We start from the raw sequence: 16,611 nt of genomic DNA on the forward strand, positions 1-16,611 counted from the left end.
AGGGCTCCCGTTGCTCCAGAGGGTGTTCCTGCTGCCTTTCCTGTGGCCAGAGCCCTGGCTAGCCCTCCCTCCCTCCCCGGCTGCAGTGACAGGCTGGAGACGCTCAGCCACTGAGGTCAGGACTCTGCTTGAAGGACAGATAATTAATCCAGCAAAGTAATCCACAGCTCCTTTTTGGCAGATTTATGGAGATAGCCTCTGTGCCGGGGACTCTGCCTCATCATCTTTCATTTCCCAGGCAAAGGCAGTGACTTGTTGTATAACACGACCTGTTCTAGATAAGGCTTTTCATTTAGGGGAGCTCTCCGGGCTAACCGAGATTGATTTTCCCGGCGGGAACCGGGAGGGCCCTGGCAGTTTTGGGCAGGATCAGCCCTGCAGACGGCACTGTGTTTTCACATTTGCTGCCTCTGCACGCCGCCTGGGGCACAGGGAATCCTCTGGCTCTTTAAGGGAAGGATTTTCAGCGTGAGTTTAACAGCAATTTAATTAATAGGCGGGAGGAGGCTCCAGCCCGCGAGCTCTTAGGAAAACGCATTGACTCACGTGTTGCTGGCTAGCAGTAAACTTTGGGCTTCATTTATTTCCAGGAGAGCCAGGAGTCTTGGAGCCTCCTGGCAGGAGGGTGTGAAGGTGACCTGTGCTGCTTGGGCAGGCGCTGAGGGGTTAACCCAGGGGACAGGGGCCCACATGTCACTCGCTGCCTGCCTGACACATCTCAGGTGTGGTGATGGATGGGCAGCGGGAGACTGCACGAGGGCAATCTATACGTCCTTCCTGGGCCTTGCAGAGTCCTTCAGGGGAGAGGGGAGGGAGCTTTCAGTCAGAGATGGTCCTTAGGGCTGTTCACAAACCCTCAGGGTGGGGTTCTTCCCCCCTCTTCCCAACTGGATTGTTTTATGAGTCTGATGCAGTTTCCAGCAAAGCCTCTCTTCCTTAAGCTGGTGCACCCCAAGGGAAACATGAATTAAAAATCATCATTTGCACAATGCAACAGAAGCGCGAGGGAAGCTGAAAATAATTGTTCTCCATCTTCTGGATTTCCTGCTAAGGAATAGAATGTCATAGATATACTTTTTATGTATATAATATGTATCTATGAGTAATTAATCAGTGCAGTAGCACTCTCAGAACATATTTCCCGTGCTCTTAACAGAGCCCACTGCCTTCCTTGTGAAAGTGCAGCATGAATCCTTGAGGAAAGGTCAACTGGCCAAAGAGGTCTCCAAGCCCTCAGCTGCTGACATCCCCCTCCGTAGCTTGACCTGGCTTAATAAAGAAGGCACTTCCCTAAAACCCTTAAACCAGCCATTGGGGAGCACCCTTGGAAATGGGGACCTGCTTGTTTTGCTATTCCCTACCTCGCTCCAGTTTTTCCCACATTCTCCTCGCTCGGTGAACTGCCGGGGTGTTGAAGCCCTCATAAATTCCAGCCGCTGGGAGGGCCCCTCCCGTGTGATTTAAAGGCAGCCATCACAGCAGAACATTTCTGTAGGAGGACACGCTGATGGGTGGGAAAGCGCCTGGCGCCGAGTTATCCATCAAAAGCTGTTTGCTCCCACCCTGCCAATGCGAGGGGATGAGACAGCACAAAGCAAAGATGGTGGCTGCGGTCACAGCCCCTCTTCCCTTGGCTCAGTGGCTCCCCATCCTCCTGCAGGCTGCTTTTTGTCATCGTGTTGGCATCTGGCTCTGGCTCCCTGGCAATCCAGGAGCCGTTGGAAAGAGATATGATTGGGATAATGGCTTGCGTGGCAGGTGGTCCCCCAGCAAACGGCCCGCTGTAATTAAAACTATACATTCCCTTTTATGTGCAAACAGGAAACAAAAGCATCTTTTCTCTTTAATTTCTGGGACTTCCTGTTCAGCTTCTTGGGATTTAGTGTGTGTTCAAGGCTGAGCAACCTGGTCTAGTGGAAGGTGTTTGGAATGAGATGATCTCTAAGGTCCTTTCCAACCCAAATCAGTCTGGGATTCAGTGTTCACCACCAGGGGAGAACAATGAACCTGGACCACCTCTGTTAATGTCATGGCTAGCAAAAACAACTGGTTCTGAGATGGTTTTTAATGGAGGAATTCTGGTTCTGAGATGGTTTTTCATGGAGGGATTCTGGTTCTGAGATGGTTTTTCATGGAGGAATTCTGGTTCTGAGATGGTTTTTCATGGAGGAATTTCAGAAAGCTGTGGATCCTGGAGATGGGGGGTTTATGTCAAAAAGCCCATTTAAGATGACGTGGGGGAACGATGGTTGTGGTCCAAGGCTCAGAATCCTTTTGTGTGAGGAATTACACTCAGAGCAGAAACTCTGAGGGTTCTGTTCTCCTCTCTGGTGCTCGGCCACAGCTCCCAGTAAATCTGGGAGGGGAATTGCACCTTGGGTGATAAACACCTCCTTTTATTTCCTTGTACTGTACATTCCGTTCTAAAAAAGGGAACCGTGCGAGCATTTGGTGTGAGCTCTGCGAGATCACAGGTTCTGCTGGAATGGACAGATCCTTGGAGAAAGATACTGAAAGGGCCTGTTTGCAGAGCAGGCATGTGAGAGGGAGCGCTGGCACACAGCTTTGGGCTCAGACCTGTTATCCCAGAGAGCTGCATCTTCCCCAGAAGAGCAGCAAACCAAGAGGAGAAGGGGACACTGTTTTTGCACAACATCTTGATTTGTAACAGCAAGCTCCGGCTGTAACAACCAGTTTTCCTTTGGCAATGACTTGTTGCCTCTGAATTTAATCACGGGCAAGGCCCCTGCCCGGGCAGTGCTTCCCTGCCTGGGGGCAGCAACTCAAGGTGAAGAGCAGCGAGGTGCTCACGGCAGCTGATGGACTATTTATCTGCTAATAACTGTGTCTGTTGCTGACTCCATGAACCACGTCCAACAGCATCTATTCCTGTGCCCGAGGAGCCCTGACAGAGCACATTTTGATTAATAAATTATCCGGAGCAAGGTGTGTGATGGGTTCCCCTTTCACATCTCGTGAAAGTCACACGCTCCAAGTTCAGCCCTGGCTCCCAACGTGAGCAGCCCAATTATCCTGCCCTGGGAAATCAGCTGGCCCTGGCTGACAGGTGGCTCTTCACTACAGCAGGGCAGTGGCTGCATCTCTCCCTTGAAAGGTGCTCAAGGCTAAAGGGGTAGGGAGGAAGGAGGAGATATTGATGGTGTGGTTTTTTCCCCCTTTTTTTTCCCCTTTTTCTTCCCCCCCACCCTCCTTTCTCTGGGTTTGAGCCAGTACTTTTAACAGCCTTTTTAAACTGAGAGCTTGGCTGAGGGCAATTAAACATTATGGCTCTCATCTATAAAACCCCTCGTTACAGCAGCGTTTCTCCAAAATGATGCCTATGCCACCATCCGTTCCTCAATGAGCTTGGAAAAACACTCTGAATGGGCTCCTGTGATCCATCCCAGTGCCCCCAGCCAGCATCCCCCCAGTGCCTGCCTTCCCAGGCCCCTGAATGGCTGCAGTGCAAGCAGGAGCTGCTGCTGCCCCTGTACCTGCACACAGACAGATGGGTGAGAAAACCCTCCTTCTTCTTGACCCGTGTCATAACAAAAAGCTGGGTTTGTAGGTCCTGAGCAAGCCTGTTCTTTGCCAGGTGGGACCAACAAGTCTGCCAGAAGTAGATTCATACTGCTGTCCCAGAGTTCTCAATTTTTTCTCATTGTCATTCTCCCCTTTCCCTCTGTCTTTCTGATGTTTAAAACATTTCCCGCCTTGTTTTTCTTCTCTCTCTCCCCCCATTTTGCTGTTCAGCCTTTCCCATCCTTTAATTTCTGCCACATTCCTGCATGTACCTCTGGTCTCTCCAGAGGGAGGAAAGACAAAAATTGGCAAATTTCTCCCCACCTTTTTTTTTTTCCCCTTTGTTCTCTGGAAAGTGAAGGCACGTGAAGATGATCAGAGAGATTTTGGCAAGGAAAATGTCTCGGGGAAATGGGCATTGTTCACCAGTGTGAGTGCTTCAGCAGGGATCACTGGTCAGAGCAGTGAGGAAGTGGTGGTTAGAGAGGTTTTGGGGACACTTCTGTCCCTAAATTTGCTAATCTGCAAAGCCAGACACTTCTGTCCCTAAATTTGCTAATCTGCAAAGCCAGGAACTCTCTGCTAGGAGAAAGGAAGCCCCAGTGGGCCTAGGATGAGTATCTGATGGCGTTGGGGAGGCTGAGCTAGAGAAAAGCCTCTGATGAGCAGCCTGGGAGGCCTTTGGGCCCCCAGTTTAGTTGCCCATCCTTCAAAAAGCACCATGGTCAAATCTGAAACGCATGATCCTTTTTTAGGACACGGAACACAGCGCTGTGTTTAGTCAAATTCCTCCCCTATTGACCCAATTCCACTGAATTCCATTGTTTCTGCATTTTATTACACTTGATATCAGGCAGAGGTGACCCTGAGGCACAAACTTTGCCATGGCAACCTGGTGTCCTGGAGCATTGAAATGCCTGGCAGCACAGTCCCATCCATCTCCTGGCGCGTCCTTCAAAGCTGGGAGCAGGGGAAGCTTCCCAAGGAGTCAGCCATAAATTACAGCAGGAAGGTGGGAAGCCAGGATGGAAAGAGGGGAGGAGACTGGAGGTCTTCATGTTCAGCAGCAAAAGATCAGGGAAAAAACCCACAAGGCCATTGCTAATATTTTAAGTAGCCTGGTGAGCTCGTTAAGCTCAGTGGGGCATTTGGGATGGAGAGAAGGGAGGAGCAAGGACAGGAATGGGGGGAATTCTGTCCAGGAGGAAGATAGAATGGGGAGAAAGGTGTCGAGGCATGTGAGGCTCTGGGAGAGAGAGGAGAGGCCCAGGGCAGCTCCTGGATGGGAAGGAGGGAATGGCCAGACCTGGAGGCTTTGGCCATCCCGAGGACACAGCCCCACATTTCCCTTCACAGAGAAAAGCAAGGCACAATTCTGCCCAAGAATATTTCTGGGATTCACATTCTCTGAACGTGAAAGAAAAAAACAATTATTATCATTTGCTGTGCCTGTGTTTGTGCAAAAGTGGAATGCAATATGGAGATTGTTTATCCGAAGTGCGAATGTTTTGTTTTGGCCAAGTGTGTGCATGTTGGGACTGTTGGGTGACAGTCACAAGATTCAGAGCAGTGTGTGCAGCGTTGAGTGCTTGGCAGGTTCAGTTTTAGATGTATAGAATAATATAGGATAATAAAGTCATTAATTAGCCTTCTGCTATCCATGGAGTCCTCCTCACCACTCCTCCTTCGTCAGGGCCCTTGCAGCATCGCTGTACAAGGAAGGTTGTGATCCAACAGAGGTTGGAAGGGAGCAGGGAGCAGTGTGAGCAAGGTTGAGCGCTTGGCAGGTTCAGTTTTAGATGTATAGAATAATATAGGATAATAAAGTCATTAATTAGCCTTCTGCTATCTACGGAGTCCTCCTCACCGCTCCTCCTTCGTCAGGGCCCTTGCAGCATTGTTGTGATCACAGCTGTGATCCAACAGAGGTTGGAAGGGAGCAAGGTGGATGCTGAGTGATGGGAAACAACTTTCTGTGGCAGCAAATCTGTCTTGCAGCGCCCTTCCAGGGAAATGACAAATGCTGTGTGTGTTTCGTTCATGCTGAGATGTATTGAGAAGACAGGATTTATTTTTTACTTCCTTTTGACTGGGATGACTGGAATTTACCTGCAGGGTTTCCTGGCTCCTGTCTGTGTCTGTTCAGGGGTTTCTGCATGCCTCAGGATGCTGAGGGGAGCTGTGTGGGTGACCATATGCCTGGATATATAACCTGCCTGGGCATCACTAATTCAGCAGCCTGCTCTGGTTTTGTGCCAGGCTGGTGTCGGGTGTCCCAGGCTCCACACACCAACTGCTGGCTTTTGTCTGGCTCACAGGGAGAGCACCTGGAGCTGCCACAGGCACGTTCCCAAGCAGGACATTGTGCTTTTGGTGTCTGCTGGCCATGACACTCGAGCATTATTGTTGGTTAGGGGGTCTGTGCAAATCACAAACAGGACGGGGCTGCTGTGGAACGTGCCTTGAGCTGTTTGATTTTCCAGCATCAGCCTCATTCCATGGTTATGACAATGGGAAGATGCCAGCAGCTCACATCCCAGGCAGCAGACCAAGAACTCAATGTTACAACTCACTTTATAAGCTTCTTGACCAATCACACAAAGCAAAAGCACACTGACAGTATTTATATCCGTATAGTATTCTATATTGACAGTAGTTCTATCCAATCACCATAAGCACATGAATCTTTGGTTAAACAATGCTTGCTTATTTCAAATACAATACCTGCTTGTAAGCCTTAAAACACAGTGCACAGAGCTCCATTATGAAGCTTTCTAATATCTTGCTAGATAAACTTTTCTGTAGCTTAGGGAGTTATTCTAGACAAGCGTTAATACACAGACCATTGTTCCATTTGTCCTTGCTTCTCTACTTTTTACACATTTTTTCTGCTGGCCAATCTCATGGCTGCTGCTTAGCTCTAATCACAGTTCTGCTGTCTCTGGGGCCTGCCTTTTGCAGCTTTCCCAAAACCCCCTGATTTTATGGATTCCCACAGAGCATGTTGTCTTAATCCCCTCTGGGTGTCCAATTACAGAGGAAATTCAAGCTGGGGATGGGATGGGATGGGATGGGATGGGATGGGATGGGATGGGATGGGATGGGATGGGGTGCTCTGTGGCATCCTGGCTCCTTGCCTGCATGCAGGGACAGGCACAGGAGCCAAATTTTGCTCCAGCAGAGGAAAACCAGGCAGCTGCAAAAGGTCAACACACATGGCAAGAGCACAAAAGCAGGGCAAGTGCCCACAGTATTTTGCTGATACTTTCACTGGCTTCTAATACACCCAGCTAAGAAATTCCTGAGCTGTGTGAGGCTTCTCTATTACTTGATAGAGTTTTTTTTCTTTCTTTAAGCTCTGCAGCCTCTCCTTGAGTACATTTGGACTTGTATCCCCCTCAGCACCCTCTGGCAAGCTAAACCACCCCCTGTTTGTGCAGAATTCCTCATGAGCTTGGTCCATCTGTGCCTCCCTGTGGTTATCCTGGACCGATGTCCCATAACCCCTGGATTTTAGGAGAGAGGCCATGCCCACCCCAGGAGCACAGTACCCTGCAAATGCGAGTGCTCACTCAGAGGGGGGCAGCTGGATTTGGTCCTGCTTTCAGCTTTGCTGTTGCAGATTTTAATACTTTAAACCCTTTGAAATTCCTCAGCTGCCTCCAGCATTGGCAGCTTTTGGCTGTGGAAGGAGAGCCCCATTTTGAGCCCTGAGCTGGGGCAGGTGAGAGGAGGAGGGGAGTGTTACAGCCGTGACATTTCAAAGCATGTTGGAACAGTGTGCCAGGTTCCTGCGTCCATATCTTGGAGTTTGTGTCCTCTTGCTCCCCTCCGCGTTGCCTCCAGCACTGTTTTGTGTGCCAGCTGCTTGTGCTCACATTCCTGTTGTTTTTCTCAGGTAACACCAACAGCATCTTTGCACTGGACTACATCAGTGGAGCCTTGACCCTGAATGGGCCCCTGGACAGGGAAAATCCCTTCTACACCGCTGGGTTCATCCTCACGGTGAAGGTGAGACTGCTCCAGCTGGGGAGCACATGGACAGGGCAGGATGGGGAGGACATCCTGCTGGGGACACCCCCATAATGCTGCAAACCTGTTCTCTTGGGCATCCAGAGCCACGATGCGCTGACCAAGTGAGATGTTAAACGCGGTCTGTCACTGTAGGACGTGAAATAACACCACACACACACACACACACACACTGCTGCTCTCAAGGTGGAAAAGGGAAGTTTATTTTCTGACTCCAACAGTTATAGATTTCTGAAAGTGACAGTGGATTGGAGGGTGACAGTGCCACCTCTCCAATGACACTGGACAAACCAACAGTGCGTCAAATTTCTGCTCCTCCAAAGGAACGCAAAACAATGAATTATTTACAGAAAGTGTGTGAGAAAGTTCATTATAATCATGTAAACATCAGAAGGCTTAGAAAAACTTAAAAAATCGGGGCAACAACAGTCACCTTGTCTGGTGGCCCAAAACTTGATGATTGAGGGCATTTTTGCCATCCTACCTGTGGCTGTGCCTGCTGGCAGGATGCAGATACCCCAGGCTTGCATATAGGACCAGATACATTCTCAGGAACCTGAATTGTTCCTACTTTTGCCCGTTTTCCCTCTTTCTCCCCACCAAAGCCCTGGATAAACAGGACATTTTGCCTTGTCAGCAGGCAGTGGTGTAACAGGGCATCATCTGTGCCTTCCTGGCACGGGGAGGGAGGGATGCTGGAAGTTGCCTTGTCAAGAAAAGGCAGTGGAGCGTGGCTTTCCAGCCCCTCCAACCCCACATGAGAGTGACTCCCTGGCTCTGCTCACGGCCCTGTAATTAAAATCAATACCAAGCTGGGCAGCTGGTTGGAAACACATTTAGAAGTATGGATTCTGCTGGGCTGGGGTGGGGAAAAATCAGCAGCGTAGGAAGGGTCATTGATTGGGAGGGAGGCAGCCAGCACATTGCCTTCTTCTTTTGGCAAGTGTGGTGCTTCCTTGGAGGGGGCAGAGGCACAAGGAATCACCCCTCTATGTCCCAGACACAGTTCACACCGTGAGGCTTTGTGTGTGTGAGGAGGAGATCTCACCCACCCCTGGTATGGCTTCATTCAGGCTTTTACAGCTTCAAAAATCAAGAGAGGAAAGATTGTCTGGTTTTAATAGGGACAAAAATATCTGTTTCATCTTGGAAAGGTTTGTGGGCCTGAAAACTTGCCCGTTTCCCTGCCTGCATGACAATGGAGTTCCAGCCACGTTCTGTTGCTCTGACAGATTTCCATGTCCTCTCCCCACAAACCCCGCGTCCTCCCGCAAATGCCAGCTCTGTGCATCCCGCAGCCCCAGCACCCAAAATGTTCCCTGCTGCTCTCATCCTGGAGCACACAGCGAAAATACAGCTGGGCTGCTCCTCGCTGGGATCGGCCTGTTCTGCTGCTGTGTGCAGAAGCAGTGAATAGCAATGAGCCGTGTGGGTCGTGAGAGCGTTGCTTTTCCCTGCCCACAGCAAAGCAAGATTATCCAAGGGACAAGAGGAGGGACTCGCCTTGAAAAGGCTGTTCCATGAGTCCTGCTTCTCTGGCATTAAAATCTGCACTCTCTTCTTGGGAAGGCAGAATTAAAGTCCTTCTTGAGACAGAGGTGTGATGTGGACTCATGACTCAGCTCTGTATTTAGGCACGTGTTGCCAAACCTATTTTAAGGTCTAAGTCTTCTTTTCCTCTGGTGCCCTAGTTTTCCATCCCTGTGTTTCTTAGCATACTGAGTGGTTCACTGGCAGCTCCCAGTCCCACATCAGGGAAGGCAGAGGAGAGAGCAGGAGTGCTCTTTGCCCTGTTGAGCCTTCCCTTAGTTTGCGGACTGTCCCCTACATCTCACAAAAGACATTTTTTGTGTTTAAACACTTGTGGCAGGGAAATCTCCTGTTGTTGTGCAACTCCAGATCCTGCCAACGTGTTGCAGGAGAACTTGGCCACAGCCATCCTGAGGGAAATGTTAAACCCCTGGGAAGGTTTTTGTGAGACTAAAGCATGAGTGATGGGAAAGCTGGTCCAACATCTCTATGCTTTAATGGAACAGCGGCAGAGCCAATTGGGAATCCTTCCGTGGCAAAGTGGAGGAAGAGAAAGCTGCAAGAGTGTCTCACTGTGCACACTGTCTTTGCACTCATTCCTTCTGGAGAGCAAAGGCCGCCCTGTTCTGTGTCCTTGCAGGGCACAGAGCTGAACGATGACCGCACGCCCTCCAACGCCAGCGTCACCACCACCTTCAACATCCTGGTCATCGACGTCAACGACAACGCCCCCGAGTTCAACAGCTCCGAGTACAGTGTGGCCATCACAGAGCTGGCCCAGGTGGGCTTCGCCCTGCCCCTCTACATCCAGGTGCAGGACAAGGATGAGGTGAGCTTTCCTCTCCCTCCTCTGCGGGGCGGCACTGGTTGGGTTTCGGGGTGGGCAGGGGAGAAGTCACTGCACGGTTCTGTCCCAACATCCCCTTTTCCATCTCTCACTGCTGCTATTGCTCTGTTTGCTGCGTACCAGAGCCCAGTTTCCCTCCCCAGTGTGCAGGATTGCAGGGCCCCTGAGAGCCAGAAAATAGGATTGTCTGGGAGGCTGATCCCTGCCTGCCTCTGAGGGCTCTGTCAGGCACTGCTTTGCCAGTCCGGTTTAGCAAAGCAGGAGTTGTCCTGGGACAGGGAGGACAGGAGCCCCAAGCTAAGTCAGGGAGGATGTGGGAGATGCCCCTGGGAGTGGGGAGGACTGGGATGCCAGTTCATCACTGCAAACAAGGCAGGAGCTTTGGAGCCTTGCTGCTCCCACGTGTCAGTGGAGCTCCCGTTTGTCACGCGCCGATCCGTGCCGTGCTTGGGACTGCAGCCTCTGTTCCAGCCCTGGGCTCCCAGCCCTCAATTACTCTGATTATTTGACTTGTGCAGCTCACGTCTGGCTGCTCCTGTGTGCTAGTCCCCCCCAGGCCCGCCACGCTGCCTGCTCCAAAGCAGTGCTGACACCTCATGGTGAGCTGTCCAAAACTCTTGGGGCTGAGCAGGAGGTGAGGGCAGAGGGTTTGTCACAATAAATGCCATCATAAATGGGTTGGGCTGGAAGGGACCTGAAAGATCAGCTCGTTCCAACCCCCCTGGCACAGGCAGGGACAGCTTCCACTAGAGAGGTGGCTCAGAGCTCCATCCAGCATCGTGGCAAAGCAGCACCAGGATGTGTTCCTGATGCTTCAGGTAATGGGAAACAAAACATCCCCCCCCGCCCAGCCCCCAGAATCCCGGTGGGTCAGTTAAAATCTGCATCTTTCAAGTTGCCTTTTCTGGCTGAGCAGATGGATTTGCCATTCCCCAGCCCTGGGTGGAGCTCACCCCATCTCGTCAAGCCACCCAGAAATCCCATTTTTTTCCATCTGAAGTGATTATGACACAGAACTAATAACTTACTGGTGACATGATGTCACCATGCAGGAGTTATGAGTTCAGCCTGAAGAGGTGCAGATGAGCTATTAAGCAGATAAAGACACTGTTTTTTCTTGAAAATGTCAATTGCTAATAAAGAAGATATGGATATGACAGATGCTTAGGATAGTTTCTGAATAGAGCTGCTGTCGTGCTTGCTGAGAGATGTCAGCAGATCCATTCTTGAAGGGCATTGTAACACTTCTGTTTGTGCCACCAGGATGAAGGATCTGTCATTATTTCTGGTTAAAAGCTCATTTTACTGGAGTGACTCCCATTCAAGAATTCACTTTTCAGCCTTGCTAATTTTAAAATGGGAGAATAAAAAATAGCCTCGCCTTCCCCATCGCACCAGCAAAAAATACACACTGTTCTTTTGATGTATTTCTTTCACTTCCTGAGATTTCCCCAAAAGAATTAGCTGAGATTTTCAAAACTGCTGAGAGAGGATCTCTTGTGCTGAGGGAGTCTGAAGGAGTTTTACTGTACATGTCTTCAGAGACCATCATATTAACACAGATTGCTTTGACCGTGGCATTATTTTCACTGATAAGAAGCAGAGGAGAGCTGATTCTTGGAATATCTGGAGGGGGGAAAGTTATAAGCACTTGGTTACCTTTTTTTCCCTGCATTATCCTGTGATGGATCTTCCCTATTTCCTCACATGGATGCTTGCAACTGGGTTAACTGTCAAGGTAGCACTTTGGGGGGAAAAAAGGGAGAAGATGCCCAGCTTATGAAAAAGATGTGCATGAGATAGAAGTAGGACTGCACCTGCAGGCAGCACTGCTTCCCAGGGAAGTATTTGTGGAGCCCTGAAGACCCACCAAGTTTCAGTGAAAAAAACCACAGAAAGGTTCTGTAGCTGCCTGGCGGAGATGTTTTGGATGCTCGAGCGCCCCGTGAGAGCCGTGAGGGGCTTACAAACCATCTGGATTGGAGGTGGCTGAGGTGGCACCAGGCTCTCTCTTCTCTCTGTGGGTGCAGGGATGCGTTGGCAAGGACCAAGAACTTCAGGCAGGGATGGCACTGAGGACGGGGCTGACAGGAGCTCTTCTGGCAGCGCTGGCTCCACGCTGCAGATGACACGACTCATTTGTGTGAGGGGCAGAGGGAAACCAGGAGAGAGTGGTACACACCTCCAGGGGAAGCAGAGAGAGAAATAAATGAGAGCAGATGGGTTGAGACGCGGGAAATCAGAACCGGAGTCTTTGGGAAGATCGCTTTGCTCGAGTGTGTCTCCTGCCCCCACCTTATGTCACAGAGTCCTGGGAGATTCCCTTGGCACACTGGGTTATTTCCTGAGCCCCTCTGGAAAATTCAGGCATTGCTCTTTTAGCCCTCCAGCTTGCTGAGGGAGCAGCCAGGACTGTGCCCCGTGCGGGGGGCCTGTGGGTCTGGGTGGTTTTCCTCCTGTCATTGTGCCTTTGTGCAGCTGGGGAAAGGGCTGTCACACGGGTCTGGCCTTTAACACGCACCGTGTGGGCTGCCAGGGCTGTTAAACAAGGCTTTTCAAAGCCAGGCCCACACAGCCTTTGTTAACCGTGGGGTTTTTGGCCTTTCTTTCTTCTGGTGTGTTTTGCACAAACCGAAATGATGGCTTTTGGACGGAGTCAGATTAAACCATTCAGCAAAGCACTTAAAAATGCATTTCTGAGGCACACAAGACCACACTTGAAAGCCTGTGCCTGGCTTTCCCTCTGTGCTGTAAGTGCCTTTCTGCAGCTCAGCTGGCATTAACCTCTCAGACAAGGTTCCCAAGCGAGTGTCTCCAAGGAGAAGCCCTTCCTCAGAGCCCAGCCCCTGCAGAACCCCACATTTCACCCCAAATGCAGCCATGGTCTGGGGGCTGTGAGGTGGGATGGGCAGCTCCTCAAGAGGAGGCAACTGAGCTGAGCTGAGGTGGCCCCACAGATGGATTTGGGGTGTTCAGCCAGGTGTGCTGCTTTTCCTTTCTGCATTCTCCAGGATTTACTGAGAGGGAAATGAGTACACAGGGTTTGCACAGGGTTTTTGATTCAGCCTTCTTGAGCAACCTGTCTCGTGGAAGGCGTCCCTGCCCACGGGCTGGAATGAGCTGAGCTCTGTGATCCCTTCCAGCCCAAACCATTCTGGGGTCCTGTGAGCCAAGAAAAAAGCACTATCTGCTGTGCAGCTGAGCTTCTCTCCCTGCCACACAGAGAGCAGACCCTTGAACAGCTTTCCCAAGCCATTCAAGAGCTGCTTAGGAAAATCCATTGAGGTTTCCCAGCGTTCAGGCTGAGCCTGGACACCCCCAGGCTGTGGTTGGGTTCTCCTCACTCACATTGTGGTGGTTCAGCAGGATGGCTCACATAAATGCTGTGTGTGAGGCAGAAGATTAAAGCACTGACTTATCTGCTTTTACAGCAAGGGTTGTTTCCAGGCTGAGAACAAGGGCCCTGAGCTCTGGGACAGGTTGGTGTTAACTCAGAGGGCTCATCTGCTGCTGGGCTGGAATTTGGGAGATGTGGATGCTGATTTGGGAAACAGGGGTGTCATTTTTGGATATGCTAGTGGCTTGATGCAGTATCACAGGGAGAAGGCAAGGGTTTGGCCATCCAGGAAAAGGAGCAGGGCATCCTTTGGGGCATCCCCCATTTCCTATGGCTCCAAGATCCATGGATTCCTGTTAGGGGAAGCAGCATCCTGCTCTGCCAGGGCATGCCAGGGAAACCAGCTTTGCATGGTTGAGTGAAGAGGAAGAAAAGGGCAGAAGCTATTCTGCCTATTCTATTCTATTCTATTCTATTCTATTCTATTCTATTCTATTCTATTCTATTCTATTCTTTTCTGTTCTGTTCTGTTCTATTCTATTCTATTCTGCCTATTCTCATCTGCTGCTGGGCTGGAATTTGGGATACATGGATGCTGATTTGGGAGACATGGGTGTTCTTTTGATATGCTGGTGTTCCATACCTGGTGGCTTGATGCAGTATCACGGGTAGAAGGCAAGGGTTTGGCCATCCAGGAAAAGGAGCAGGGCATCCTTTGGGGCACCCCCCGTTTCCATGGATTCCTGTTAAGGGGAGCAGCAGCCTGCTCTGCCAGGGCATGCCAGGGAAACCAGCTCTGCATGGTTGAGTGAAGAGGAAGAAAAAGGCAGAAGCTGTCTGAAGCACCACCACGATGGCCTGACATTTTAAAATCATTTTGAAACGATTCTCTAAAATAAGCATATCGAGGAAGGTAAATGGGGAATTTTAAATGAGGAGAATCTGGGCTGGGAATACACTCTCTTTGTTGCACTGAGCTCCACCAGAGACCCCCACCAGGATATCCTGTGTGCCCATGAGTGTGCAGGTGGCAATATATGATTCATCCAGAGCATATATATGCATATGACAGGCACAAGCACTATAAATATGATCTACATGGCAAGGAACTGTAAAGGGGAATTGACGGCACACGAGTATTCTCTCCCCAAAGTGCCAGCTGCCAGTTCGGGCTGAATTAGATTTCACAGGGGTTTTTGCAATACACGGAATTCACCAGCAAATTACCCTTAAAGAGGGAAAATCAATCATTTGGAGCAGAGATAAGCTGAAGGCGAGGCAGCCTCGGATTGATCCCCGTCTGTGCAGGCGTGTGTGGAATTCAGCAGATAACCTGGGGAGAGCAGGGAAGGAGAAAACTCCTCCATGAGGGAGGGAGCAGGCAAGGGCTGACACTTAGGAGGGACAAAAAGATGGGAGAATAGGGCTGCTGGCTTGGGGAGGGGGATCAGAAGGGCTGGGGAGCTTTTTGCTCCAGGCATCCTGCATTGCCTGCCAGCCCAGCGAGATCCTTAGGGATGCAGGGCACAAATGCCAGTGCCCAGTGAGCTCTCAAAAGGGTTATTGGCACAGGGTGGGAGAGGGGTGCTGGCATCCCAAGCTGGCTGGGCACTGGGAGAGAGGCAGGCAGCACCCAGAGAGGCTGCTCTGAGTTAAATGCTTTGAAATGGGTGCAGGGAATGACCCCCTCATGCCCTGTGTTTTCGGAGGGGGGATTAAGTACTGTTTGTTTCTGACTCACTAGAGCCAGGCCTAAGTTATCCTACAAAAAGGCACTAATTGCTTTCAAAAAAACCCCAACTTCTTCTTTCCCCTTGCTTCACCTCCACTCCCGAACTCTCAGCTCTTTCCTTCCTTTGGATTAGAACACAAACAGAATTTGAATGAATTCAGAATGAAGGATATTAAATCCTCCGTAGCTTGTTGCAGGTAATAGCCCAGAAAGTGCCTGGAAAGTGACTGGGAGGAAAGCTGGAGTTGCACTGGATTTCACACTTCAGGAAGGCAGGGCTCTCCATTTTGGAAAAGCAAATTGCACTGAGGGGCCCAAAGGCAAATCTGTACTGAGGCAGCGTGAAAAGGACAAAAGTGAGGATTCCCAGGCTGCTTTTCCCAAGCCTAGCTCACTTTGTGCTGGAAATGATTGCAGGAAATCAGCCTACCCCTGCGCCTCAGGGAGTGGTGCTGTTGAGGAAAGGTTGTCTGCTTGTCTAGGGATTTGGCTTATTTTATTTTTTACTCTGTTTTCCTGTGTACCCATTGGTAAGTGATGCTAAACATTTGCTGTGACTGCTGGAAGGTGGAATCATTCCTGAAGCATTTCTGGGTGTGCTGCCATGAGGAAGGGGCTGAGTGGGAGCGTTAGTGATGGATGAAGCCAGCGGGTGATAGTGGGTGAAAAAGCAGCAATAGAGACAATGATCCATCCTCAGTCCCAGCTGAAACAGCTGATGTGGCTGGCCCAGCCTCCTGGTGGGAGCAGGGGTTTCCTGAACTCTGCCACGTGAGCGTGGATTGCAAGCTGGGAGAGCAGATTTTTGTCCATGAATCACAGCAGGTGCATGAGCAGGTCCCACCTGGAGTTTCAGATCTCTGGGGTGACAGCTGGACCCAGCTGATGGCATCCCACACCTGAGCTCCTGAGCCCCTCCTGCCTGTGCCCTGCAGTTTCAGAGGGGATTTCAGGCTGCCAACCAGGCCTGTCACAAATTGTCCAGAAATGTTGTGTGGCCAGCCAGGGGCGCTGTTTTGGAAGCAGGGTTTGGGTTTCAGGTTGGTGTGGCAGCTCCGGTTACGCGCTCTGAGGAGAACAAAGCCGTGATTACACCCAACTGCGGCTCCAGTTGCCTTTGAGCTGAATCAACCCAAAATTGTGAATCAACCCAAAATTTCCCTCAGTTGTGGTGCTGCCTGGGAGATTTGCGTGCCAGGAAGGAGGCAGTGGGCAGCAGCCTTGAGGCACGGCGAGGGCAGGCCCCGAGTGCTGGCATGGGATGAGAGGAGCTGGAAGACGCGCGGCTGCACCCCAGCGTTGGGAGATAGCAAACTTCCCTCTTCCAAAACCTGCTTTTTATGGGTCCATTTGTTTCAGAGGGAGACAGGTTTATTGTGTGAGGGTTGCTGAGCTTTGGCAGGTTGCTCCCTAATTTGTGGCTCTAAAGGAAGGCAAGGGGCTCGGTTTGTTTGCAGTGGTAGGGAAAAACTCGAGCGATGTGGGAGCTGGGAGGTCAGGGGGTGGAGAGGGGAATGAGCACATGAAGCAGGTCACTGATAACATCCTCATCCTCACCCTTGGCACTGCGAGGAGATGATGCAGGCTGTGATCACTGCACACCAGGCCCTT

At 50.7% G+C, this 16,611-nt stretch overlaps 1 protein-coding gene across 1 annotated transcript in view; it reads left to right on the top strand.

Annotated features, from left to right (window-relative positions):
• The window catches only part of CDH23 (cadherin related 23), a 223,341-nt gene that overhangs the window by 107,861 nt on the left and 98,869 nt on the right, over window positions 1-16,611 (top strand). The window contains 2 exon segments of the mRNA XM_058810630.1: window positions 7,421-7,533; window positions 9,725-9,913. Of these exon segments, the coding sequence (XP_058666613.1) occupies window positions 7,421-7,533; window positions 9,725-9,913 (302 nt within the window).

The sequence above is a fragment of the Ammospiza caudacuta genome, chromosome 9 (assembly GCF_027887145.1).
Source record: "Ammospiza caudacuta isolate bAmmCau1 chromosome 9, bAmmCau1.pri, whole genome shotgun sequence".
NCBI classification, from domain to species: Eukaryota; Metazoa; Chordata; class Aves; order Passeriformes; family Passerellidae; genus Ammospiza; species Ammospiza caudacuta.